Raw genomic sequence first — 27,858 nt, forward strand, 5'->3', positions numbered from 1 at the left:
CCTCTTCGGTTTTCTAATCCCAAAGCCCATTTCTTCTGCTCTGTGCTTATAAAGCCCGAGAATCTCTCTGATCCTAAAACTGCTAATTCTCTGTTCTTAGACTCTCATCCAAAGATCACTCTCCCATCATTTCAGGCCTGCTTAGAATTCCCAGGTCCCTTTATTCCCAGATCTTGGTATCCCCTTTCAAAATACAGTAAAGTGCGACTTTCTGGCCCGTGCTTTGCACTTTGTACACAGAATCACGCATCGAGCAATGCTCCCTCATCCGCGGTTTCTTCTCCCTCGCTTCCTTCCTCAGGGAGACAGCAGCCATAATGGAGCAGAGACCAGAATGGTTGCAACTGAAGTGGCTGTGTTTATTTTGAAATCTTCACCGATGTATTGTTCAGAAGCTCTCCTTTCTGTCGGATGTAAGTACTGCACCACAATTTAGAGTAACTGCCTAAACCAATGCTCCCCTCGCATGGCTGGAACTTATCAAATTCAAGCCCCATGGAAAAACATGTTCATTGTTCGCGATTTCGCCGTTTGTGAGGTTTCGCAGGAATGTAACTCCTGTGAACAGTGGGACTTTACTGTACCACTATATTACCCAAGTACTGTCAAAACCCAGACTGTATTCCCAATGTTGTTACCTCTCACAAGTGCTCATACTGTTAAGTCTGTGACCCTCGTCGTACTATGAAATCATAGGATTTTACAGCACAAAATATGGCCAGTTGGTCTACCTGCGCAGACTGTCAAAAAGAACTAACCACACTTTGCTATTCGTGTTTACAGTTGTGTACCCACTTCCCTTTAAAGTGAATTCTTCTCCCAAAATTGTTTCAGGTAGGACGTTCCACATCCTTAATAACCCTCTGCATTCATTTTAAAAACTTTTAACTTCTTTCATTTTGACATCTCATTTCTTCACAGCAAGACATCTCCACCTGTTCCATCCTGATCCTAACATCATACGTTCCTCATTTCCAACAGATATCCACATTTCCCAACTACTGCACAATATCTACTGTTTTTCTTACCTTCCCCGCCATGGGACAGTGTTCAGGCTATTGGCCTCCAAGCCAGCCTAGTCCTGATTCAAGTCCCTCATTCTTCACTAGCAAATGGAAAATTTATAGTCGAGTCTCAGTATTTAATTAATATTTTCATGATCGAGTCCAATAATTCATTCTCAAACGTAAATGTAAATGTATTTTCCAATATTGTCAATGCAATCTCAGTTGAAACTTACACCACAATTCTCTACAAGATTCAACCATTCAGCTATAAACAAAAGTTTATTACTATCCTTTGCTTTTGCCAGCAAAAACATACAGGAAATATTGCACTTCAACAGCTGCTACTAATGAAAATCTACTTCAAATTCCACTTACAGCTCATGAACTAAACAGTTTCCAAACCACAAAACTGCACTTTCATATCAGAGCTAAATTATTTAGTCAACTGATACTTTAGATCCTCTAAGCATTAAGCCTTCTAATGCTCTTCCTTTTAATGACTTCTTAGAAAGTGCACTCAAAATCCTTTAGCCCTCCAAATATCCACTAGCCCATCCAAATGTTTCACCTTCCAATTAGGCACTTTACAGCTCTCCGGACTTAAAACTGAGTTCAACAACTTCAGACCATGAACTCTCTCTCCTCCATCTTTACCCCTTTTTAATTCAATTTTTAAAATTTTTTAATTATTTATTTATTTATTCTTTTTTCACCCTTTTTTCCTCCAGCACCCCCTCCTCCCCTGCTCCCACAGGGCTATTTGTCACTGGTTTCTATGTTGTACTTCCACAGAGAGCTGAATCTTGTTCCGCTATTAATACATTCTGCTCTTACCTTTATCCCATTATTAGTACCTTCTTTAGTCTTTACCACGACCATTAACATTCCCTTTGTCTTGTCTCCATGACATCTTTGTCAATCTCTCCTTAGCTCCCACCTATCCCTGACCTTCTATCTTGCTCCACTCTCTCTTAAACAGTAAAAAATATCCATCACATTTCTATTCTTTAGCTCCAAAAAAGAGTCATATGGACTCGAAATGTTAACTCTACTTCTCTCTCCACAGATGCCGCCAGACCTGCTGAGTTTTTTCAGCAGTTTTTGTTTTTATATCTTATATAGCATCCATGAGGCTGATATTCTAAAATACCCACAGATGATAAATGAATGCTTTTAGTGGGGGACTTAAAACCAAATGCACCCACATTTAACAAATGTCTTTGGTTCTGGTTGGAGATAAGCCATGGGCAGGTAAACGCAAAATATAACAGGTGCTGGAAATCTGAAATAAAAAAGAAAAAGGATAGAAAAAAGGGATTTTAAAAAGGAATAAAACAATGATGAATAAACATAAAGCAAATAAAAATTAAAAATAAATTTAAGAAAGGGATTAAAAAAGGGGTGAGGATAGAGGAGAGAGTTCATGGTCTGAAGTTGTTGAACTCAATTTTAAGTCCAGAAGGCTGTAAAGTGCCTAATTGGAAGATAAGCTGCTGTTCCTCCAGTTTGCTTTGAGCTTCACTGGAACATTGCAGCAGGCCAAGGACGGACGTGTGGGCATGAGAGGAGGTCTGTGCCTGCCCCCTACTATAGACAACAGATTTAGAAGTATACAAATTCTGCACTCAGAACAGATTTTCACTGTGGGGTGACCGACCAGCAGAAGGGGCCAAATGATCCCCATTTCACTAGTGAAAAGGCAGCCACAACTTTAACCCTCCAACACCTCAGTCTCATTTGAATCCAATTCTTGAGCTGCTAATGCCAAACAAAGCTTCCTGAGGCAGGTCACTGGTTTTGGGCTATGACAAAGCATACGGCAAAAAAAAAGTTAATTATAAGTGGCTGCGCAACTTCTGATAACTCAAGGTCAAAAGCAGATCTGCCACTGTTAGCAAATGCCTATGAAAAAATCCAAATTCTTTATCAATGATCTGGTTAAAAAAGAAATTACATACTTCGTTACCCTGAAAATAATTCCCCCAACTGTCTGATGAGTTACTTATTACACCTAGTTCAAAACACAGTCCACTGGAATTTTGTGTGAAAAATCTTGCAACAGCAAACACAATTTAGAGCAGGAATGATTCTTATGCCACTAAATGTACTGTCTCAAAACAGAATTTTCCATTGGTTTTGCCTATAGACTCTTAGGACTGGATTTTACATAATTAGGAAGACTTCGCGGATCTTTAAAAATGCCATGCAGGGCCCAGATGTGGAAGTCCTGTCTCCATTTCAGACAGCTCCAATTTTTGCCATTTGGGGAAGGGGGAGGGCATGAATCACACAGGCAGGGCCATTTGAACTTAGCACTGAGTTTAAACAGTTCCCAGCTTGGCTGATCCAAGGGCCTTAACCCTCAATGTGGGAGTAACAAATTTATGCAGTAGATGCAAGTGCTTTTGAAAAGTGGATAAGTACTGTTTAAGTGTCATGATTTGAAGTTCTTTAAATTCCCTGCTCTTTACACAGAAAGAAAGCTTGCCGAAGTGATCAGTGAGTCTTTTGAAAAAATCTCTGCTGGACTGCTTTGATTGACAGGCTATCTGATGTCGATTAGAAAAAAAAATCCATCTGTTCATGCAGTTTCAATAAAGGTCTTTATTGATATTTCCAAATTGCTATTATGTCATTATGAATGTTTGGTTGAGTTTTAAAATCTATATTTATTTCAACGGGTGGCAGGGGGAAGAGAAGCAGGGCATTCTGAATTCAGAGTTTGATTGTCAGTTTAAAGACCCTATTAAAGGATTAGCTTTGTGGAGTCTGAATAGAAGTTTACTTTTATAAGAGATTAATTACTTGGGGAGATTTACAAGCTCTGAATGGGTTTCACGAATGGGACTTTTCTCATGATCAAGTGTATATGAATGGGAGCAGTATTCGATTGTTAGAAATTTATTTTTTTCCTTTTCCACATTTGCCCATCGTGGATATTAGGCAAGTGGCATGGGAGGGTAGGGGGGTGCATGAGTTGCCATAGAGGTGGTAGGGGATGGGTGGGGATTGAGGGGTTGCAAAGGCTAGAGGGCACAGCAATAGGTGCAAGATCATTATTCAGAGGTAAATGAGGCAGGAGGGCTCTTTCCCATCAGCCAGCCTCTTTTTCCTCTGTATCATCCGTAGGGTTGGTGCCCACATGCAGGACACATCAAACAACTGGCAATAGGATTGCACCAGTGGCCCAAGGGGGAGATGGCAGCAGGTCAAAGAGGGACCACAACGTAAGTCAAAAACTGATCCATCATTTGAGAACTTTCTAGACGGTTAACGGCAGAAAGCTCCAAGAGTGGCAGCCAGGCCTGCAGCTGAAAGCCTCTCACAACCGCATGTGTGCTTCATTTTCCAACACCATGACCTACTAGCCAGATCAGACGCAGCTCAGAGTGGAGAGACACAGTGTACATCAGGGCAGTGGGTGGGCAAGCGTGGAGACACAGGAAAATTGGTCACATAATGTAGAAGTTTTAAAACTCGTGACAGAGTTATCTATATTATTGTATTCCTCCCAACTTGCTGAAATTTCTAATATGTACACATATTAATAAAAAGCTTATAGGGGCTTCAACTTCAAAAAGTATTAGGAAGGTATTAGTGTCTAAGGGTGGGGCAGCTTTCACTATGAAATCTCACACACAAGTGAGGTATGCTCCTTCTCATCATAATTTGTATAATTGTGTACTTGTATTTGCCTTTTCCTTTAGAAATGGTGGACTTAAAAAAAATACATTTCATCATGGAACAATTTCCCAATAGCACTGAATGATCATTCATTGTCCTTAAAAAGGAGAACAAAACCATTCTGTTGAAGTAAGTAACATAAATTTACTCAGTTTAATCCCCATTAATACTTCTAAGCCACTTTGTATTTAACCAGTCTGCTGATGCACAATTACATTCTAATGGTTGCTTGGTAGTACAGAACTTTACATCTTGCACTCATCAGGCCACTCGCAATAATACCATTATAAGGGTGAAATAACAATTTATACTGTATGTGAAGAGAGTGCTGATTGGTTGGCAAGTGGGGTTGCCATGGAGAATGCACCACTGAGGTGACTGACAGTTAACTGCCAAACATTGTTTGAAATTTAAACCATGCAGCTTGACCCTGATTCCTCAGGGCAATGCCTTGACCAATGAGTCAGCGGATGGCTGTCACTTATTTTGTTTAGCTGAAACAGGTGGGAGTGTATGTATATGTTCTTTCTGTCTGCAAGAATAGGGCCCTGTGTATTAATATTTGTAGCTTCCATTACACGCAAATGCGCCACATTGCTAGCCTTACTAACAATCTTAAATTGGTTGTCAACGTAATTCTTAGCATACTGAGGATTATTTAGCAAATGTTGTCCAATCACGGAATCACAACTAACTTTGGACAGCGTTTTGAGTTTCTCAATCACAGGCTGGTTGGGTATGGTCTGTACCTTGCCTGTTGCGAACAGCGGCTGGGACTTGCTGTTTGATATGATCTGCTAGTTTTTGGGACATAGGGCCTGGCATCACACTGGCATTGAAGTTCATATACCACATTGCTCATTTATGTGATAGGGAGAATGTCATTTTGGCTTTATTTTAGTGGATTAGTCACTTACCTATGTAACTGAAAATATACTTTAGACATCAGTTGCATTATTTAGAGGAAAATGATCATGGAGTGCTCATTCTACTTAAAGTATGAGTCAGCAGAGAAGTTAATTCTAGAGAGGAGGATGGAGAAAATAAATGAATATCTGACTTACTGACCCATCAAAAATAGCTTTTAAATACGAGAGGTATCTTTACAGAATTGTCTCTCTGGTCTGGAATTTCATATCCAAAAATTTGGATACACCCATTTCTTGGCCACTCATTTTAATGAGATGAAAATTGTGAAAGGCTTACATTCAAACTCCCAATGCACTGCTGGTAAGCGAGGCTCCACACTAGGGTTGAGACTAGGTACATTTATCTCTATTTAATAGAGAGGTTGAATACAAAATGGGGGCTAGTGGTAAATTACTGCTAAAGGTCCCTTTTCAAATGTTAGATCATTAAAGTGAGAGTAACCTGCGATGAACATCTTAGTACAATTTGCAATGTCATAATTTAGTTTAAATTGAATTGATTTGCTTTATTTTTGGGAAGTAGTTTGGTAGAAATAGTAATCAATGGGAACGATGTTATTAACTATGTCATATTAATTTGTTTCCTGTTTCTTTCTGGGACTTACACTCGAAGTAAATAGTGCTCTAAAATAACATTTCTATTCTGTACAATACATCTTAAAAATATCAAACTGAACTTCTACTTTATCAAAGTACAATATTATTTATTCCTTTATTACCACTTCCTCAACATGCCCTGCAAAATTTACTCACACAACAATTATGCAACAATTATTAATCATGTTAAGACAATTGTTCCTACATTTGTACAGAATTTTACTAGTTTGGGCTATTACTGTACTTAGTTCATGGACTTATTCCCACAGCACAGAGAAGTTACTGGTCAAAAATCACATGATATGCTCTGTGACTGTGATCATGGGTCTCCTTACACTCCACAGCATTTGATATGGCCAACTGTACTATTTTCCTCCATTGCCTCACCTCCTTTGCCCAGTCTTTGGGTGATGCCAGTAAACTATGTTGAACGTAGCCAGGTATCTGCAGCAATAGGTTCTCTTCTCACTTGGGTATTATTTCCTCTCCAGCATTTCCCAATGATCTATTCTTAATTCGCTCCTCATTTTCATCAACATACATACATACAAGCACAGAACATCTTCCACCGTTTGTCTGCTATGCCTCCCAGCTGTCTCAACCCTACATCAGTGTCTGTTCTATCAGACCACCTGTATGACATTAACTCACAATCAAGTTAAAACTCCCATTCAAAACATCAGAAACATAGAAAATATGATTTTCAGCCATGTCATAGACTTGGCTTCATTGCTCTTGACTTCATTCTCTCCCGAGCAAAAACAGGAATATTCTAATTTTTGGACTGCCCAATGGCAGAGCCTTATGGGAGTTTGCGCGTTCTGCCAGCCTATAGTATGGAACCATTCTGAGGTCCAGGCTTTGTTTAAATGGGCATCCCAATAAGCTCGCCAGATATAGGATGGTGCAATTAGTCTGGGAAATGAGCAGCCTAAATAATATCTTTAGGGCTTGGAGACTCCTCCTGTCCACAATAAAAGCTTTTAAAAAAATGCATTTATAGGACCTCTTCAGCAATACTGCCAATATTGTTGTACACTGTATTGCACACACTCTAACCAGCTCCATCCTAAAATGGGATTTGGGGTCTATATATGTCAGAGAACCCCAAGTGGCATATTAAAGGGGAGTTACTACCTGAAGCAAGTGGTCGCTTTGGCCAACCATTGGTAGGCTCTTGTAGGAGCCACAACATCGGTATTAAGTGAACTGTAAGTCAACCAACTCTATTTGGAGACCACCTCTGTTCCATCAACACAGTTTAAAATCAACTCCATTCAACCTGAACCAGATCATACAAAATTTCGACAGCCTATTTGATTGGAGCTGAGCTTCAAAGCCAACATCCTCTCCGTCACCAAGAATTCCTACTCCCTCCACAACATATATCTCCATTCCTACCTCAGCTACTGCAGCTCTTTCCCTTGGTTTGACATCTCTAGAATTAATTGTTCTAATACCCTCCTTGGCTTTCTCCAATCTGCATAAACTCCAACATGTTGAAAACTATACACACCTCTCCTGCATTAAGTACCAGCCTCCCGTTACTCCTGTACTTGCTGACCTACACTGGCTGGCTGCGCCTCCCCCCTCCCCCCACGCCCTCACCCCCACTCAGTGTATTAAATTTAAGAGTTTAGTCGTCCTCTTCAAACTTTGCACAGCCTCATCCCACCCTATCTCGTAATCCTCCAGCCTCTTAACACCTCCCGCATCTTTTGGTCCTGACTCTAGCATCACTTGCAACCTCTCCCCAGCCCCTCCATGGTTACACAACTTTCAGCTGCCTTTGGTCCTATTCTATCATACTCCCTCCTTAACCCATTTTATCTCTCCACTTCTCTCTCCATCTTAAAAAAAAAAATGAATACCATTTTGGGACTCAAATTTTTGGTCACTCCTAGTCTCTGCCTCTATGAATTAACATCTGCTCCTCCATCTCTTTCCATTTTGAAGTACTTTGGTACTTTAAAAAAAACACTAAATATATATTTTTGTTGAAGCCATAAAATGTGTTTTTAAAAAATGAGGCAATTAAGACAATTAAGTCAAAACAAACTTAAAGCTGAATACAAAAAAAATTGCATTCACCATGGCTGAACTTAATGCAAATCAATTAGAAATAAACATTATCCACTATTTTACCTCTAATTTAGAGTCAAGGTCTGCATCTGATGCAACGACATGCTCATCTTCTTTCTTTCCAGTCACTTTAATAAATGTTTGCTTGGTCTTCCAGTACCTTTGCTGCATTTTGTTTACAACCGAACTGTCCTGGTTTCGGACATACCGACTATAAAGTTCTCGAGCATATCCACTAATAAAAGAGAAACAACTTGGATTATTTATTCAATCTACATGGCAATGTGCCATCTTGTCATTTCAGTCTCTTCTGCTGACCTGGAGACACATGGGACTAACTTGATTTGCAGTCCACATGAACAGTTAATAGGTTCTGCTCAAATGGGAGAAAGTGGTATACCCCAGAGGAGAAAGTTAGGTCCATTTTGTTCTTGATGATATAAATGGATTATTTTGACTTGGACACAGTGAGCACGATATCCAAATAGAGTGATGACACAAAAATAGAATGGTAAACAGCAAGGAGGACTACAGAAAAATCCAGGAAGATATGGACATGTTAGGGGAATGGACAGCGAGGTGACATGGGGGAAAGTGTGAGGCAATATATTTGGGAAAAAACACAAGGAATGGAAGTATATAATCAATGGAAAACCATTGAAGGTTGCGGAAAAACAAAGAGGCTTCATGTTACAAATACTTAATTCCTTGAAGGTGTGAGCATCAGGTTTTAAATAGTGTAAGATGAGAGAGGTTACAATGTATATGCACAAAGCAATGGTTACACCACTAGCTGAAGTAGTGTGTGCAGTGGTGGGAATCCCATTGTAGATAGGGTATTAAACCATGAACTGGTCATAGATTCACCGGAGTGATATCAGGAGTAAACTCCTACACAAAAAAAGATTGGAGAGTTATTTTTAAATTCAATGGAATTTTGAGAAGGCGATTGGGAAAGACTATTGGGGGGGGGGGGGGGGGGGGGTTTAATGTAATTGATGTGGGTTCAGCCCACCATTTGAAGAACCTGACCTGCATCACCTCTGAGGGGGAGGCCTGACCAAATTAACTGCCAGTCAAGCACTTAACTGGCAACCACTGGGCCCTCCCCAAGATTCAGGACTCTGGGGGCAGAAGTCACACCTGCCGAGAGCTGTCAGCCAATCAGAGGCCAGAAACTCTATTACAGACAGTACCACCAGTGAAAGGTGGCTGCTGCCAGCAAGGCACCAAGGGAGAAGCCTATGATCACCAAGACCCCCAGGCCACAGGTGAGTGAAGATGGGCTAGCGTTCACAGGGGGGGCATTGGAAGCAAAGGCAGGGATGACTTTCAGTGGCCACAGCCCTGCCCGATGCCAAGATCCTCGAGCTGACACTATGCCTTGGAAAGAGGAATGCTATGGCGTTCTGGAGGCATGGGAAAGCCATGCCATTGGCAAGTAATCCCTGAGCCACCTGTAAATTCCAGTGGGCTCAGGGATAATTGGTGTCAATTGGCTCAATAATGAGCCCAATTGACAACCCGCCAAGAATAGTTTCCCCCATGGGCCCATTTCTACATCCAACCTAATTATATGAGGTTCTCCTGCTACCAGGAGACTAACGTACAGCCTCTCCCACGATTAAGTGGGTCCAGGTGCCATGATTCCAACGGCGATGGGCTGTATTAAATTTGTTAAAAATTCTTTCATGAGAAGTGGGCATCACTGGCTAGATCAGCATTTATTGCCCATCCCCAATTGCCCCTGAGATGGTGGTGATGGACCGCCTTTTTGAACTCCTGCAGTCCATGTGGTATTGGTACACCCACAATGCTGTTAGAAAGAGTGTTCCAGGATTTTGACCCAGTGACAGTGAAGGAACAGCGATATATTTGCAAGTCAGGATGCGTGTGTGGCTTTCAGGGGAACTTGCAGGTGGTGTTCCCATGCATCTGCTGCCTTTGTCCTTCCAGGTTATAGAGGTCATGGGTTTAGAAGGCGCTGTCGAAGGAGCCTCAGTGAGTTGTTGCACTGCATCTTGTAGATTATGCACACTGTTGCCACTGTACATTGGTGATGGAGGGAGTGAATGTTGAAGATGGTGGATATGTCAAGCGGGCTGCTTTGTCCTGGATGATGTTAAGCTTCTTGAGTGTTGCTGGGGCTGCACTCATCCAGACAGGTGCAGAGTATTTCATCACCCTCCTGACTTGTGCCTTGTAGATGGTGGACAGGCTTTGGAGAATGAGGAGGGGAGTTACTCACTGCAGAATTCCCAGCCTCTGACCTGCTCTTGTAGTGACAGTATTTATATGGCTGGTCCAGTTCAGTTTCTGGTCATTCGTAACCCCCCAAGACATTGATAGTTGGGAATTCATTGATGGTAATTCCATTGAATGTCAAGGTGGGGAAGAATACATTCTCTCTTGTCGGACTTGGTCATTGCCTGACACTTGTGTGGCGCGACCTTACTTTGTCAATTATCAGCCCAAGCCCGAATGTTGTCCAGGTCTTACTGCTTATGGATACAGAAAAAGATCCAGTCCTATTTCCTTTGGTAAACTGATGGTGTGTTCCAATGATCCCAAGACATTTTCCACCAAGGGAACTTGGTAATTTAAATTCAATTAACTAAATAAATCTGGAATTAAAAGTCTAGTACCAGTACTGATGACGATAAACTACCAGATTGTCATTAAAAAAAAAGCATCTGATTCACTAATGACTTTAAAGAATGGAAATTTTCTGTATTTACGCAGTCTGTTCTATACATGGTTGCAGGCCCATAGCAATGTGGCTGACTTAACTGTCCTCTGAAATGGCCTCACATGCCAAGGGAGAGTTTCAGAAGGATAAAGCCAGACAGACCTTCCGTCATCAACCTAGGCACCAGATAGACAAAGACACGACCCTGCAAAGTCCTCCTCACTAACTTCAGGGAACTTGTCCCAAAATTGGGAGAGCTGTCCCACAGACTAGACCAGCAACAGGTAGGCATACCCATAGAATTCTATTGTTCAGCCAATGCCTTAAACTCTTCCTTCACCATTCATAGGTATGTTCTGTTCCACTGGCAGGACAGAGCTAACAAACTTTGCAGCAGTCATACTGTTGGGAAGGAGTTGCCCTGGGAGTCCCCAACATTGACTCCACAACCCATTAAGTCTCATGGCATCAGGTCAAACATGGCATGGAAGCCTCCTGGTAATTACCATCTACTGCCCTCCTTTGACCAATGAATACTCTGACTCAAAGGCTCAGACATCTACAGCACAGAAGGAGGCCATTCAGCCCATTGGGTCCATGCCAGTCAACAAAGATCTGACTACACTAATCCCATTTTCCAGCTCTTGGCACATAGCCCTGAAGGCTATGGCAACACAATTGAATATCTAAATACTTCTTAAATGTTACAAGAGTTTCTGACTCAACCATCCTTTCAGGCAGTGAGTGCCAGACTCCCGCCACACTCTGCATGAAAAAATTTCTCCGCAACTCCCCTCTTAGCCTTCGACCTCTTATCTTAAATCCATGTCCCTTGGTTATTGATCCATCTCCCAATGGAAAAAGTGCCTTCCTATCCACCCTATCAATGCCCCTCATAATCTTATACACCTCTCAACCTTTGTTGCTCCAAGGAAAACAGCCCCAGCCTATCCAATCTTTCCCCTCCAGCCCAGGCAGCAGCCTAGTAAATCTCCTCTGCACCCTCCCCAGTGCAATCAAATCCTTCCAATATTGTGGTGACCAGAACTGCACGCAGTATTCCAGTTCTGGCCTAACCAGTGTTTTATACAGTTCCAGCATAACCTCTCTGCTCTTGTACACAATGCCTCAGCTAATAAAGGCAAGTATCCCATATGCCTTAACCACCTTATCTATCTGTCCTGCTACCTTCAGGGGTCTGTAGATATGCACACCAAGGTCCCGATAATCTTCAGTACTTTCCAGGGTCCTAGAATTCATAGTGTAATCCCTTGCCTTGTTAGCCCTCCCCAAGTGCATTACCCCACACTTTTCTGGGTTGAATTCCATGTGGCACTGCTCTGCCCACCTGATTAGTCCATTGATATCCTCCTGAAGTTTACGGCTATCCTCCTCACTATTTAGTACCCTACCAGCTATGTGTCATCTGCGGACTTCTTGATCATACCCTCTACATTTAAGTCCAGATCATTTATGTATACCACAAACAGCAAGGTCCCCAGCACCGAACCCTGTGGAACCCCACTGGAAACAGACTTCCAGTCACAGAAACATCCCTCTCCCATCACTCTCTGCTTCCTGCCTCTCAGCCAATTTTGGATCCAATGTGCCACTTTGCCTTGGATCCCATGGGCTCTTACTTTCTTGACCGGTCTGCCATGAGGGACCTTATCAAAAGCCTTGCTAAAGTCCATGTAGACCACATCAAATGCATTACCCTCATCAACACTCCTGGTTCCTCCTCAAAAATTCGATCAAATTTGTCAAACATGACCTTCCCTTAACAAATCCATGCTGACTATCCCTGATTAATCCATGAGTCTCCAAGTGCAGATATATTCTGTCCCTCAGAATTTGTCCTAGTAACTTCCCCACCACTGAGGTTAGACTAGGCCTGTAATTTCCTGGTCAATTCTTCCCTCCCTCTTTTAATAATAGGACAATGTTAGTAGTCCCCCTGTCCTCTGTCACCTCAGCTGTGGCCAGAGAGGATTTGAAAATTACTGCCAGGGCCCTGATAGCTCTTCCCTTGCCTCCCTCAACAGCCTGGGATACATCTCATCCGGGCCTGCGGATTTATCTACTTTTAAGGCTGCTAAACCTCCTTTCTCTCTCTCTGTTAATTTCCTCTAATATTTCACAGTCCTCCACCCTGATATCTATGCATGCATCATCCTTTTCCATGGTGAAGACCAATGCAAAATATTCATTGAGGACTGCACCCACGTCTTCTGGGTCCACACACAGGTTACCTCTATGGTCCCTAATTGGCCTTACTCTTTCCTTAGTTATTCTCTTGCTCTTTATATATTTAAAAGTGGCAATTAAGACCATACAAGTTTCACGCAATTACCATCGTCAATAAGAGAGCATCTAACCCTCTGCCCTTGACATTCAATGGCATTACCATCTCAGAATCCCCCACCAAGATCCTGGGACCCACAATTGACCCAAAACATAAGTGGGCCAGTCATAATACTGCAGCTACAAGGGCAGGACAGGGACTAAGTGTTCTGCAATGAGTGTCTCACCTCCTGACTCCCCAAAGCCTTTTTCACCATCTGCAAGGTGCATGTAGAGAGTCTGATGGCAAATTCTCCACTTTCTTGAACGAGTGCAGCTCCAACAACACTCAAGCAGCTTGACAACTTCCAGGGAAAAGCAGCCACTTTACTGGCATCCCATCCACCACTTTAAAAATGTACTCCCTCCACACTCACACAGGCAATATACAAGATGTACTGCAATAACTCACCAAGGCTCCTGTGACGGCACCTTCCAAATCCACAACCTCTATAGCCTAGAAGAACAAGGGCAAGAGGCTCATGGGGACATTACCTTCTGCAAGTTCCCCTCCAAGTCACATACCATCTTGACTTGGAAATAAATCACCATTCCTTCACTGGTGATAAAGTCCTGGAACTTCCTAAGTGACAAATTTATGACAGTATTTAAAACATACAGACTGCCATGGTTCCACCAGGTGGCTCACCACCATCTTCTGCAGGGCAATAATTGCTGGCCTTGCCAGCAATATCACATCCCATGAAGGAATATAAAAAAGGATGGCAGTGATGAGTGGTCATCCATTTAAAACTGTCAGGTAGAAAGTGACTGCAGAGGTTGGGAGAGATTTATTTACACAGAGAGCTATTACAATATTGGAATGGTTTGCTGCAAGAAGTAATTGAATAAATATGTTAACCATCATTTTCCATGCTGACAGTCAGTATTTGCTGCGGAAAATCAACACTTTCACTACCTCTGAAGGCACCCCTGAATGCCTGAAAGGTTCTTGTTTGCAATGTTTGCTATTTTCCTTTTACCAGAACATGGGATTCATCCTGGTTACAGTAGTATAGTGATTAAGTTACTCAACTAGTAACAGAGGGGTCTGGACCAACAATCTGGAGAACATGAATCCAAATCCCGCCATATCAGAAAATCTGGAAGTAAAAAGCTGCTATTACTAAAAAGTGACCCTGAAGCTGTTGGATTGTTGTTAATATCCAATTGGTTCATTTATGTCCTTTTGGGGAAGGATACTTGCCATCCTCGCATGCTCTAGCCTTCAAGTGACTCCAGTCCCATTGGTTATCTCAATTACTTTCGGAAGTGGCCTAGCAAGCCACTGAGTTGTATTAAATTTCTACTTTGCAGTTCTAGAAGGCAGCCCATAACCACCTTCTCTGGGAAACCAAGGATGGCAATAAATACTTACCAATGTACCCACATTTCAAGAATAAATTCAAAAAGATAATTGTTGGTTTCTCTTTGAACCCGCTGCAGCTGAAGCTGAAGCAAAGTAAATCAAGAATTCACTCATGTGGCGTCCGTGCATTGGTAAGGCCGGTATTTATATGTCTGATCTGGAAGCATACAAAGTTAGATATGCTTCTGGGCAATGAAGCAGGATAAGCAAGTGCTCCAAAGGGAGGAGAACTTTTGCAAAATAACCTAACTTGATTCACAGTGAAAATAGATGATAAAAGAAAAATGCTGAACTAAACATAAATCAATGGACTGGATGTTAACTAATTTCAATGGAATGAAGCAGGGGAGGGGTCTGACTAGGGGATTAATTAATTAGAAAAAAATGGCTGATCCAATAACAGGAGATATTTACATATGAGATGGATACTATACAAGTTACCAGCATTCTTACAAGAGTAAATAATGTGCTTCAAAGGCTGAAGTTCCATTGATAAATAGAGGAATTGGTGGAAAAACATGGGCTCCAAGCAAGGCATATAAGAAACAGTGGCAGGGACAAGGGAGGATATTTTCACAGGAGAGCTTTAAAAAATATAAAAATAGTAGAAAAGATGCAAAATAAAGTTATGAAGTTGAGAGGGAATATGATGAAAGACTGCCAGACAACATAAAGAGAAATTACAAGGACTTTTCTAAATAAAAGAAAGTCAAAGAAAGGGGTGAAAACATGTAGAGGGAAAAGAAAGGTCTTATATTAAAGCACAAGGGAATGACAGAGATGCTAGGTATTTTGCCTCATTATTTACAGAGGAAAGTGAAAGTGAGGACTGCAGGAATATTTGATGATGACGTTGAAGAGCCATGCATTTTTGGAGGTAAATATTCAAAAGGAATCTATTGAGAAGAATTAGTCAAACTAAATGTTGGATAGTCACCAGACCCAAATGTTACACATCCCTGGTATACGTCCCTGAGGAAGTTTGAAGGAGGCAGTGTAAGCAGATGGTGTGGCCTAGGAATCTGTGATGGAATCTCTTTAGTTTTCCAATCACGTAAATAATTTGAACAGGCTAAAGGGAAAAATATCAAATATTATGGATATCAAGGTTGTTGGCATGGTGAACTGTAAGGAACAATTTGGAAGACCACATGACAATGCAGACAATGCGAGAATGCAGCGAAACAAGAACTACTACATTTTGGGGAAAAGAACAATGAAAGAAAATAAACTTTGAGCAAGAGTGTTCTTAGCAGAGTGGAAGAACAGAGTTTTAGCAGTGCAAATATTTGGGGTCATTTTCATCTTCACCAGCTGCGCTGGACGGAGGGGATCACTAGAGTGTGGTAAAACCTGTTCAATTTTCATCCAATTGATATCAAAAGGATGAAAGCATGGTGGGTCTACAGTGGAGGAAGTGACCCACATCATCAGTTTCACCATTGTACAGTAAGCTGACAAAGTTGATCACTCATCCATGTAGAATGGCCTGCTGTGCTGTAATTTCAATTAATCTCTTCGATTTTTCCTTTACATACATACTTGTAAGCAAAATGTATATACAAAACTTTTTGTGCATGATTAGTCACAACACTGTTTTAAAAATAAAATCTGCAGCTATATTATGTTTAGAATTTACGGCTTATTCTCAAGTTGCTTCACTTTTTAGTTTTTTACTCCACCTTGCTGAATTGGTCTTTCAAAGCAATGCATATTATGCTTGGGGTTTTAATAAAGTTAACTTATTTATTTCCATCTCTTTTGAGTTGGTTGTCTCTCTTCCTCATGCATTTTCTTTCCTCACTATTCTGTGCCTGCATAAGATTTTTCAGTAATTTTAGGAAGGTAGGTAAGGAGACAATACTTACTAGTCTGGATGGTCCATGTTTTCACTAGAACCTGAAATAAGTGCAAAACATATTAAATGTACAGAAATGTTTTAAAATGACTATGCATTTTTCAAAATTGGATAGTTTTGTTTACCTCGCTACAAAGATAAAACATGCATAATGAAAGCAACTAATTCTTAATCGTATTTAAACTTGTAAAAGAACCATGGCTAGACCTTAGAGTACAGTACACAGTCTGGTTTCCACAAAGCAGGATGTAGAAGCACTGGAGAAAGTGCAAAAAGGATGATACTAGAACTGAGAGGGGGTATAATTAGTGTTAGTAAACAAACGGAAAGTTTGTTCTATGAACATGAGTAATTTCATTGTATTTGTTTCATTTTATTATGAATTACTGTCTTGAATTTAAATTGTGTTTCATGCTTTTTAATCTGCTATAATTTAGTTATTGTAAAAGGATCAGGTTGCAAATAGCAATACAAATAATTACATAGTACAGAAAAAAAGTCAGTCACCCCAACAGGTCTATGCTGGTCTTTATGCTTCAAATGAGTCTTCTCCTACCTCACTTTCTATTACATCCTATTAACATAACCATTTATTTCTTTATCTCTCATGTACTTATCCAGTTTTTCATTAGATATTCACCTCAACCATTCCATGTGGTAGCAAAATCCACATTTTCATCATTCTCTGGTTAAAGAAGTTTTGCCTCAACTCCCCATTGGATTTACTAGTGACTATCTTACATTGATAGCTCTAGTTTTGGACGCCCAAACAAAGGAAAGTATCTTCTCTGTACCAATCCTATTTGAACACCTTCATAATTTTAAAGAGTTCTGTCAGGTCACTTCTCAATGAAAAGATCTACAGAAAGGAGCCTCAGCCTGCACAGTCATCCCTCATAACTGTACCCTCTCAAATCAGGTATCAACCTTTTTGCACTTTCTCCAGTGCTTCTATATCCTGTTTTATGGAGAACAGACTGTATAGAGTACTCTAAGTGTGGTCCAACGAAGGTTCTGTATAAGTTTAACACAGCTTCTCTGCTTTTGAAGTCTATACCTCCCAAAATGAACCCATATTTTGTTTGCACATTTTATGGCTTGTTAACCTATGACGCTACATTTAATGATTTGAGAATTTTTATCTCAGATCACTTTGTACCTAAACCCCATTAGACTCTTATTTTCCAAGATTTAGTTGGCTTTTTTATTCCTCCTACCAAAATGAGCCATCTCGTACTTTTCCATAGTGAAATTTATTTGTTATTTACAAACTTATTCTAAAGTCTGTCAAGTTTTCATGCATAATCAAAAAAAAATGCTGGAAATACACAGCAAGTCAGGCAGCATCTGTGGAGAGAAACAGAATTAATGTTTCAGGTTGATAATCTTTTATCAGAACTCGCTTTTGCATTAATCTTTCCTTGTATTTTGTTTACTCCATTAGCCTTAATGTGGTGGCATCTGCAAATTTTAATATTGTTCTTCTGGGTCCCAAGCCCCAGTGTCAGCTTTAAATCATGCAAAATGTGTAATATGGGCAATAATACGTTCACAAACAGTAGCACTGTGATGCACAAGAAGAATAGATGCAGATAGAATGTTCAATCACTGTTCACTTAACACAAGTTATTATTAGTTATCCACTTGAAACTCTGAATTTTCCAACTTATTTTTATGTTTCATATTGAACAGTTTGCATCATTACAAAATAATTAATAAAATACTCTCAGTTTACACACGTGTACTCTAGGGTTGCACTCAATTAAGTTGAGGATATGAAAGGCTTCATACCGCTCCCCAACTCATCCTTTCTCACCATACAGGGACGGAAGCCTACAAAATATCTGTCCCTACCCCTCCCCAGATTATTGTTTGACAATTATCCTCACGTCTACCCTCAAGTTTGGACTGATTCTTCAGAACTTTGAATATCATGCTCAGGGCCAGCGCAAGAGTTTTAGGTGCCCAAGGTAAACATTCAGCCTTGCACCCACCCGTACCCCATCCTCCCCTCCACCATTAACTTTCATAAATGAAGAAGGTAAAATAGGGCTAACAGTTGTTCCCCGTCACTCCCACTCTCTCACAACTGTTAAAAAATTGTCAAACTCGCGGGTAGCTGTTATCTGTGACCTGCCCTCGCTCTGGTCTCAGCCTCCCACTGTTCAGCATCACCATGTTCCTGGATTCCTGCATCTCTTGTGAGACCTCAACAGCCGCATCACCACAAGATCACCCAGGAGCTTCAATTAGTTCAAAATATGGGACTCTTAGGTAACCGGCATCACCCATTCCCCATGCATGATAAAGCCTGTTTGTCTACTCATGAAACTGCCTGACAAACAGATTTTAAGAACACAAAAACTTTTACATTAATTTTTTTATATTTATATTTTCTAATTGATTTTGATCCAATGTATGAAAAAGTTTCATTCTCAAGGTGAACTTTAAAACAAAACCCTTATTTGAAATTAATGTTAGAATGTCATTATTTAAATTTATGAATGAAATATTAATTTGAATTCATTTTACCTGTGTGACTGAATGGTTCACTGACGCTTGGGTGAGGGGAGACAGGAAGATACAAATCGAGACAAAGTAACCATGCTATGCCATTGTTTCCCAACTTTAGTATATTTTCAAACACACTTCTAATGTTTCTGTACAATAACTTTCTTTCCCTTAGAATCTGCTAGTGAAGGAATCCAGCTGTCTTTACAGAAATCCTTGTTTTATGCAGAGATTTCTTACAAATGAACACAAGAATTAGGAGCAGGAGTAGGCCATTTGCCCCTTCGAGTCAGCTCCGCCATTCAATAAGATCATGGCTGATCCGAGTATAACCTCCTGGCTGCCACAATAACTTTCACCCCCTTGTTAATCAAGAATCTATCGACCTCTGCCTTAAAAATATTCAAAGACTCTGCTTCCACCACCTTTCGAGGAAGAGAGTTCCAAAGACTCACAACTAAGAAAAAATTTTCCTTATCTTTGTTCTAAATGGGTGACCCCTTATTTTTGAACAGCGGCCCCTAGTACTAGATTCTCCAACAAGAGAAAACATCCTTTCCACATCGACCCTGTTAATATCCCTCAGCATCTTTTTCGTTTCAATCATGTCCTGGCTTTGTGAAGTTGTTCTTTACCTTTCCTTCCCTCTCTCTTTTTCTCTCTGTCCCTCTCCCCTTTATATCTCTCTCACCCCTTGTCTCTAGCTGTCATCTGTTCTCTCTCTTCATTTCTGCTTACGTCTCCTTCACGTGTGTGTGTGTGTGCATGCGCTCGTATATCTCTTCCTCTGTTTGGTCTGTGTGTCTCTCTTGTGTGTAGGATCCGTCGTTGCTTGTGGTGTGTCACACTCCAATTCTCCCTCTTCTACTTTTATTAAAGATGAAATGTTTTGTAAGTTTTACTATCCACTCTGATTTGGTATGCTAATTACTTCCAATCTATTGGTTGATTGATTCCAGGGTAGTGTCTTTTCCTTTGTGAAGTTTTTTTTTCCTTCCTCTGGCTCCGGTTACAGCCTCCTCCAAGTTGCTAACATGCTACTGCGAATGTGCTGCCTCCATGCATTCATTCAACTTTTCCAACTTGGTCAAGTGCTGTGTGTTCATGAGGAACAGTGACAGAGCAGGCAATTACTTCAAACATAACGACAGCAAACCAACCTAATTAGACAGAACCTGTGAATGGAAGAGCAGCTCTGTCTTACCCGTGCCTGCTGCTCCTCCAATCATGACTCTGCAGTCAGCTCCCACTCTCAGCAACTATCACAAACTGACAGCTGGAACTGCTGCTTCCCTTTGGGCAGCTTAGTGGTTGGCTGGTTTAAAAAAAAATAATCGAATTGTCAGTTTAACTAACAGTTGTTCTGAGCAGTAACTGCTCCTTCCAACCTTTGGGCAGCTTTGTGGGTCTTGGGCTGGCTTACAGTTCTGGCTTTACAAAAAAAAAATCAGCAGTTTTTTGCTGCCCCAACCCCCTCAAAGTTTACCAACCTAGGTGACTGCCTAGTTTGCCTAGTGGTTGCAAATGTCCTGATCGTGTTTAGGACCTTTCCTAGTGTAAATTCCAAGACTACTGTTCGGTTCTGAACTTCACCACCCTTCCCAATATTAGGCCTGAACAAAATCTCCTTATAGTTTGCCATAATTTAACCTTTATCAAAACTCTGTTCATGATACTTCTTGATTTATGATTACAGAATTGCAGAATTGTTACGGCATAGAAGGAAACCATCATGTCTACACCGGTTCTCCGATTGAGCAACTCACCACGTTCCATTTCCCTGCAGCCATGAACATTCTTCCTTTTCAGATAACAGTCGAATTCCCTTCTGAATGCTTCAATTGAACCTGCCTCCAAAACATACTTAGGCAGTGCATTCCAGGCCCTAATCACCTGCTGCGTGAAAAAGTTTTACCTCATATCACTTTTCCTAATTACTTTAGATCTGTGTCCATTCGTTCCCAATCCTTGACTTTTGACTTCAATGTTCATCAACTTATTCCTATACCAGTGTGTGAGTGTATGATTTTATCATAGTATTCCTATTCTCCATTATATAGTGTTTGTTACTTATTTATATATTTTTGGGTTTTATTTTCCTTTACCTTCTGTAGTTATTCCTACATAATTCAATATATTAGATTAACAATGGCCCGGTGGCACAATATATTGGGCTGGGTTTTTGTTGCAGAGGTGGGTAGTGAGGTAGAAGGTGGAGATATCCAGACTCAACAGTCTCTTTTCTGTAGAAAGTGCATGATTCAAATTCAATTTTCCCTATTGAGCAAAGGCTGAGGGTTGGGGTTGGGGTAGGATGGGGTGGGGGGGCGGTGTGGCAGTTGCAGGATACAGTCGGGCCCATCGGCCCCAGAAGCAGATCGGAGGTGTCCATGGGCTGGCTGAGTGCCGAGGCAGACTGATTAAAAGGCCTCTTCTGTTCTCTGGGACATTGTTCCAGTTGTTCTGTTAAATTTTAGGCCCTCTAGTTCTCACCCCTCACAACCCACCACCTGCCCAAAACAATCACTGTAACAGGCCTGGGTTTTAGGTTTTATTTTAGTAGGATTTAGTTTGCCTGCTTAACTTAACCATTTTTAGAGCTTTATTCTGCAAAAGGATAACAAGGTTATGCCACCATTTTGTACTAATGCCTTATATGAAAGAAGCCATTTTGTGATTTGAATACCTGCTGCTAAACTATGCAACATTTTAGTACACTAACCACTGGTTTGTAAAGTAGCAATTGACCAGCAAGGAATGATTATTAGAAGTAGTACCTCAATTACTTTGTAATTGAAATAATTAATCAGGCAGTTAATGAGAGTTGGATTTTATTTATTTTTGTTTTTCTACTAACATTCCTAATTGTCTTTTAAACATGTTGCAAAAGTGTCTGTGGGAAACAACTGCATTATTCCACCAAGACCTCTATCAAAACAAACTGTCCTTGACTAAGTCTAGTACTGGGGCTAATGAACAAGGCACTTGTTTTCTTTATCTTAATACTGCACATGTTGAAATAATTCATTGTCTTATATTTAAAGCAATGTGCAGAGATGGACAAATCCAATGAATTTAATCCTTACAACACTAATGACTAACTGGCTGTTAACAACAACTTTGGATCAAGAATTAGTTATAAAAGAGGGTTTTGGGAACCAAGAGAAGGAAAACCAGTTGTATTATTTTCTCAGGGGATAGAGGTAGAATTCCTGTTGCACAAGATTGGATAGTGTACCACTGTGGCAGAATTCCTGTTGGCATGGACTCCAGAAAATGCAGTTTCCTTCCAAGACAGAGGCAGAATTTCTGTTGATGAGAAAGGTAGAAGTAGTTTTCTGCATCTTCCTAATTGGCCATCCATTTGAAGTCATGAAGTCTGTTGTGTGTACTTTTGTTCTTTTTCTCTTTTAGTTAATTGATAAGTGTATTGTATTATTTTATCCTTTATTCAATAAACATTTATTTATTAATTCAGTATCTGAATCTTTGCCTATCTCTGTTGTACTAAAACAGTTTTAAAGGTTAATTTGGGATCCAGTAATTAGGCCATACACAGCTAAATTAAATCAGCTCTAAATTTATCACAAACACCTTTTAAAACTATCACTCCCTATGCCACCTCCAGGCCCCTCACACCCTCCATGCCAACTCATGCCCCCCATCCATCCCCATGGCCCTTTATAATCTCCATGCCAACTCACTCACAATCCCTGGCCCTTATACCCCCACCGCCGCCCCCCCCATGTCAACTCACCCAGTATCTACCATATACGGACCTCAGGAGCCATGTTGAGATGAAATAAAATAAAGGCCTAAAATTGTGATACAGCCTTCACTATATTTAAAAAAATATATATCTCCTATTTATTAAAGCCCATTTAAATCTAATTTCCTCAAGTGGTTAATCTCTTATAAAAACAAACTTCTATTCATAAGCCACAAAGACATCTAATCCTTTGATAAACTCTTTGAGCTATCAATCAAACTGTGAACTTACCGGGGGGGCGGGCGGGCGGGCGGGGCGGTTCTGAGATAATTATAGCTTGTCAGAATCAGCCAAGTATTCATAGGTTAGGATTTCCCAGTCGGTGTGGGACCCACACGCCAACACCTAAAATGACGTGGAATCCTCCCGATGTCACCCCACATCATTTCAATTTGCAGGTCGGCAGGGGCACAGCCAAATCAGCTGTGTGCCCGGCAACCTGTCAACGGCCAATTGAGACTATTTAAAAAGTAATTTCTGTAATTTAAGGACCTGCCCGTCCACCCTTAAGGTTGGTGGACAGGCCAGGAGCCCTGACAGGCTTCAGAGAAAGCATGAAACCTCATCCATGGTCAGAATGACGTTTCATGTAGGTTTTAAAAAATTTAATAAAAGTTTAACTAAAAGTGATGGACATGTCCCAACTCACGTGACAGTGTCACAGTGTCGCATGCGCACAAAAGAGCACACTCTCGGCTGAGGGAATCATCCCCCCCTGCCCGCACAGAGAGCACAGTGCTTCCTGGCGGACGTCATGCTGCGCGGGCCTTAATTGGCCCATCCATGTAAAATGGCAGCATCGATTGGAGGCACGCCTGCACGCACCCGCTCCTGAACTCCCCACCACCACCCTCGCACCCCCCCCCCCACCCCCCCCACCCCCCCACACCCAACCTCCACCACACCACCGACGGAGGGAAAATTCTGCCCATAGATGCCTTAGGGAAATGTCAACAAACAGCTATTGTAACTGCTAGGAGAGATTTTTTTTAAAAAAAGCTCTCACTGACATTTGCAGCCTGATTTTTTTTCATTATTAAAGGCTGGTCATTTAAATGACTTCACATCATGACAGTTATACAGACCTTATCCACCTCTCAAGAGCCTTTACGCCTACTCCATAAATTCGTGACTCCCACACTGTGGGTTAAGGCCCTTGTTACAGCCAAAATGGGATCTGTTTGAACCCAGCACTGAGTTCAATTGGCCCTGCTGAGTGCATGTCTCCCACCTGTGAGAATCACGGCCCCTTTGTCCTACTGGTAAAATGGGATCTGTTGGAAACGGGGACGGGATTTCCACATCCAGGTCTCGCTCACCATTTTGGAACCTCCATGAAATCTGCGACTCCATGGAAATAGGTGCCATTATCTTACCAATATACTAACCATGGGTAGTCATATCATTGCAATTATTTACATTTATTAATGCATTTATGGATATTCTGCAAATTTAGGTTACTCAGCATTCTCCTGGATTTGTATCTCTTCAGTGCAAGATGCAACCAACAGACCAAAGTTACATTATTGGCTGAAGATCACCAAGTACAATAACAGTAGTCTAGTTTAGAGATTCACTTCTTGTGTAAACAGAATATCATTTTTTCCAATATTATTATTGTGGGATACTGTGAAGCAGGCTTGTGGGGGTTGTGTGTATGTTGTTTGTGTTTGTGACTAATTTAATTAGACTGTAGACAGTCAGACTGCAAGGCTTAAATCATTAAAGGAATAGGTGCAAAGCAGACATTTTGAAGTGGAAATGGACAAGCTAAAATGGGTTACAAGTAAATACAACATGAATAGGAATTTGCATTAGGAGATAAATGAGTTGATGATTTTATAACTGGTGAATTTCAAAGAAAAAAAAGGTAGTTTTACAACTGACAAAGATCATAAATTAAAAAAGCTAAGCTATTAAGTTTATTTTTCCTGAAAGTGGTAGTCATAAAGCCATGATGAAAGATTTTTAGATTCTAGGAAAGGTAACTTTCAAAAGACAGTTAAAACCTATGGGTTTGTAGACAAAAGGGCAATATTGTACCAAGGAAAGATTGAAAGCTGTAAGGGTGTGTGGCCATGTGATCTTGAAGACTGTGCTGTGTGAGCACAGTTGTGTGAAAGAAACAGCTTCTAGCCACCCCAGAGAAGTGTTTGGTTGGTCCAGAAAGCAAGGTTTTGTTACAAGCCTTGGATTTCCATTGTTGAGTGAGAGGGAAAGAGAAGCTTGTGATATACCTTCCCTATAGCAACATAATATTACGGTAATATTACTAAATGTTTTGTACATTAAGAATCTATAGGGGCTATTGCCTGGAAGCAAGTGTTTATTTGAGAGTCTAGCTAAGTAGAAGTCTTTTGAGAAATGTTATAAGAGTAAATTTAACTGTGTAACTGTAATCTTGTGTGTTTAAGTTTTTGTTAATACATATTTAAATTTAATATTTAAAATCTCCAGAAGTGGTAGTGGAATCTTTACTTCTGACTTCAATGCACATACCTTCTCATAATAAAAATACAAATTGCAAATTAGTGATAGCTTGACCAAGTTTCCCATTGGGATTTGGTCAGCCTGGCAATTACCACCTGCCATATCATAACTCTTGGCTGGCTAATTTTAATATTATAAAAGAATGAGAAGGAGCATCATCATCATCTAACACTAAAAATGTTCCATGCTAAAGTTTCAAACCTATCAAATGGTTCAATGGAACACCTCAGCACTTTTTCACTCCAAACTTACACTAGCAAGGACTTATACCACATCTAAATGTTGTGTAACCCCATCAAAGGTGGCCTTGCAGCTCTTGGCTTTGGTTTGCTCAGCAGTGAGATCACTAGCCTGACTCCTCAATTACATTACATTTTTGTGCCAATAGATTATGGAAATTGCTTTGCATCAATGTAGAAATAATAATGATATTGGAACATAAAAGTGTAAAAGCAGAACTCAGTTAAATTATCCTATACTGCAGATGGGACAATATATATATGCCTGGTAGGCTATTTTTAAAATCACTTTTTTTTTTTTTACAATTAACAGCAACATAACAAACATTAGTCAGTCTCTTGTGACATTTCATACGGAGAGTCAAGACCTGTACAATTAAATTGTCAGGTCTCCTAAGTTTTGGAAATGGGGCAGTAGAATCCCTGAAGATGGTGGGCAATCACCATTGGTGTGGCCACGGAAATGTTTGCCCAGGCCTAGACACATGGCTGGAGAGGCTACACGTCAGGTGGTAGGACCATTGAAAATGCTATCAAGGTCCTGTGGCATACATAGGACCCCAAATGCCATTTCTGGAGTGAGTTGGGCATAGCATATGCCATACATCCTCTGATCAACAACAGATGACGATCTGGCTGAAGACGATCCCAAATGATCCTGCAAGATTCACAAATCGAGCTTTGGCAACCATTACTCGAACCTGCCCTCTTTCCAAGGAGCCTTCCCTCTTCTATCCTGCAAGTCAGCTGGATTGCCATGTGACCCTCAGTTTCTAGCCACAGCTTGCTAGATCAATGCAAAATGGCCCAAGCTCCTTAGCGGGACTATTGGTCAACATGGCCCCAAACAGTTGCCCGGATTCTGTTTTGGGGAAAATCCATCTTGTATGGTATGAAAAATGTTTTATCCCCATGTGATCAAAGAATGTGTTGATTATGGATCCTAAAACAGTGAACAACAGAAGCTGTCACTGTAACAACATAGAGGTAAAAAATTAGAACGGAGAACTTAAATTATAACTAATGTGTTACTAATTTTGTTCCACATGATACATTTGCAGCAGGAAAACCCAACCCACAGAAACAAAGTACATGAACAATCATTCACAACAATGCAAGGTTATTGATGAATGCTGCAACACAACTAAGCAAGCAAAAATCATTAATAAATCAACACAGCACTGGCTATGACAATCAATAATTCATACTACAGATGCACCACATTAATAAATGTATATAATGCTGAAGGTATAAAACAGTAGGCATCCATGAGTATGAGTAAATACACAAATCAATAAATTAACAAAGCAACAGACAGTACTGAATGAATTAATGAAACAATGGACAAATGAAAAATAAGCTGTAAATTAATGGAGCAACATACAGCTTCAAATTAATGAACAAAATAATGAAATATTGGTAAAACCAGCACATTAATAAATGAAGGGAGGGAGCCATGAGCACCAGTGAATTTATGGAGAACCAGCCACCAGCAAACCACACAAGAGAATTAGTAAATTAATAGATCATTGAGCTACAGAGAGATCAGTAAATTAACAGCAACAATCATTAATAAATGAATGGGCCAGCAAGCACAAGTTAACACAAAAATCGGCAACAGTGAATTAATAAATTATTAGAACATCAGCCACCAGTAAATACACAGAAACAACATCAGACATCATGTATCTTTATTCCCACACAGTCATGAAGAAAGTAGACGAGATCACTGCTTGGGAATTCATCATGTAGCAAACCCATAATGGAACATTCAAACAAGGAGCACGAGTAGGCCACTTGGCCCTACAAGCCTGCTCCGCCATTCAACAAGATCATGGCTGATCTGAAAGTACCTCAACCCCACATTCACACCTACCCCTGATAATCTTTCACCACCACCGCCGCCTCCCCACCACCCCCCCCCCCACCCATGTTAATCAAAAATCTATCTCATCCTGCCTTAAAAATGCTCAAAGACTCTGCTTCCACTGCCTTTTGCAGAAAAGAGTTCCAAGGATTCACAACTCAGAAAAAAATTCTCCTCATCTGTCTTAAATGAGTGACCCCTTATTTTTAAACTGTGACCCCTCATTCTAAATTCTCTCACAAGAGGAAACATCCTTTCCACATAGACTCTGTCAAGACCCGAGGATCTTAAAGGTTTTGATCACATCACCTCCTACTCTTCTAAACTCCAGTGGATACAAGCCTGGTCTGTCCAACCTTTCCTCTAAGACAAACCGCCCATTTCTGATATTAGCCTAGTAAACCTTCTCTGAACTGCTACTAAT

At 40.6% G+C, this 27,858-nt stretch overlaps 1 protein-coding gene across 13 annotated transcripts in view; it reads right to left on the minus strand.

Annotated features, from left to right (window-relative positions):
* The window catches only part of ica1 (islet cell autoantigen 1), a 224,915-nt gene that overhangs the window by 191,027 nt on the left and 6,030 nt on the right, over positions 1–27,858 (minus strand). For 10 of the 13 annotated variants that reach the window (XR_005942538.1, XM_041183210.1, XM_041183209.1 and 7 more), the window contains exons 2-3: positions 16,569–16,599; positions 8,363–8,534 (exon numbers count right to left, since the gene is read on the minus strand). Coding sequence is in view for 10 of the 13 variants with exons in the window: in XM_041183210.1 (XP_041039144.1) it covers positions 8,363–8,534; positions 16,569–16,585 (189 nt within the window). In the remaining 3 variants the exon portion in view is untranslated. Of the gene's footprint in view, positions 1–8,362; positions 8,535–16,568; positions 16,600–22,307; positions 22,379–27,858 lie in introns of all 13 variants that reach the window. The other 3 variants (XM_041183211.1, XM_041183212.1, XM_041183207.1) reach the window with 2 other exon arrangements.

This window comes from Carcharodon carcharias, chromosome 3 (assembly GCF_017639515.1).
Source record: "Carcharodon carcharias isolate sCarCar2 chromosome 3, sCarCar2.pri, whole genome shotgun sequence".
NCBI classification, from domain to species: domain Eukaryota; kingdom Metazoa; phylum Chordata; class Chondrichthyes; order Lamniformes; family Lamnidae; genus Carcharodon; species Carcharodon carcharias.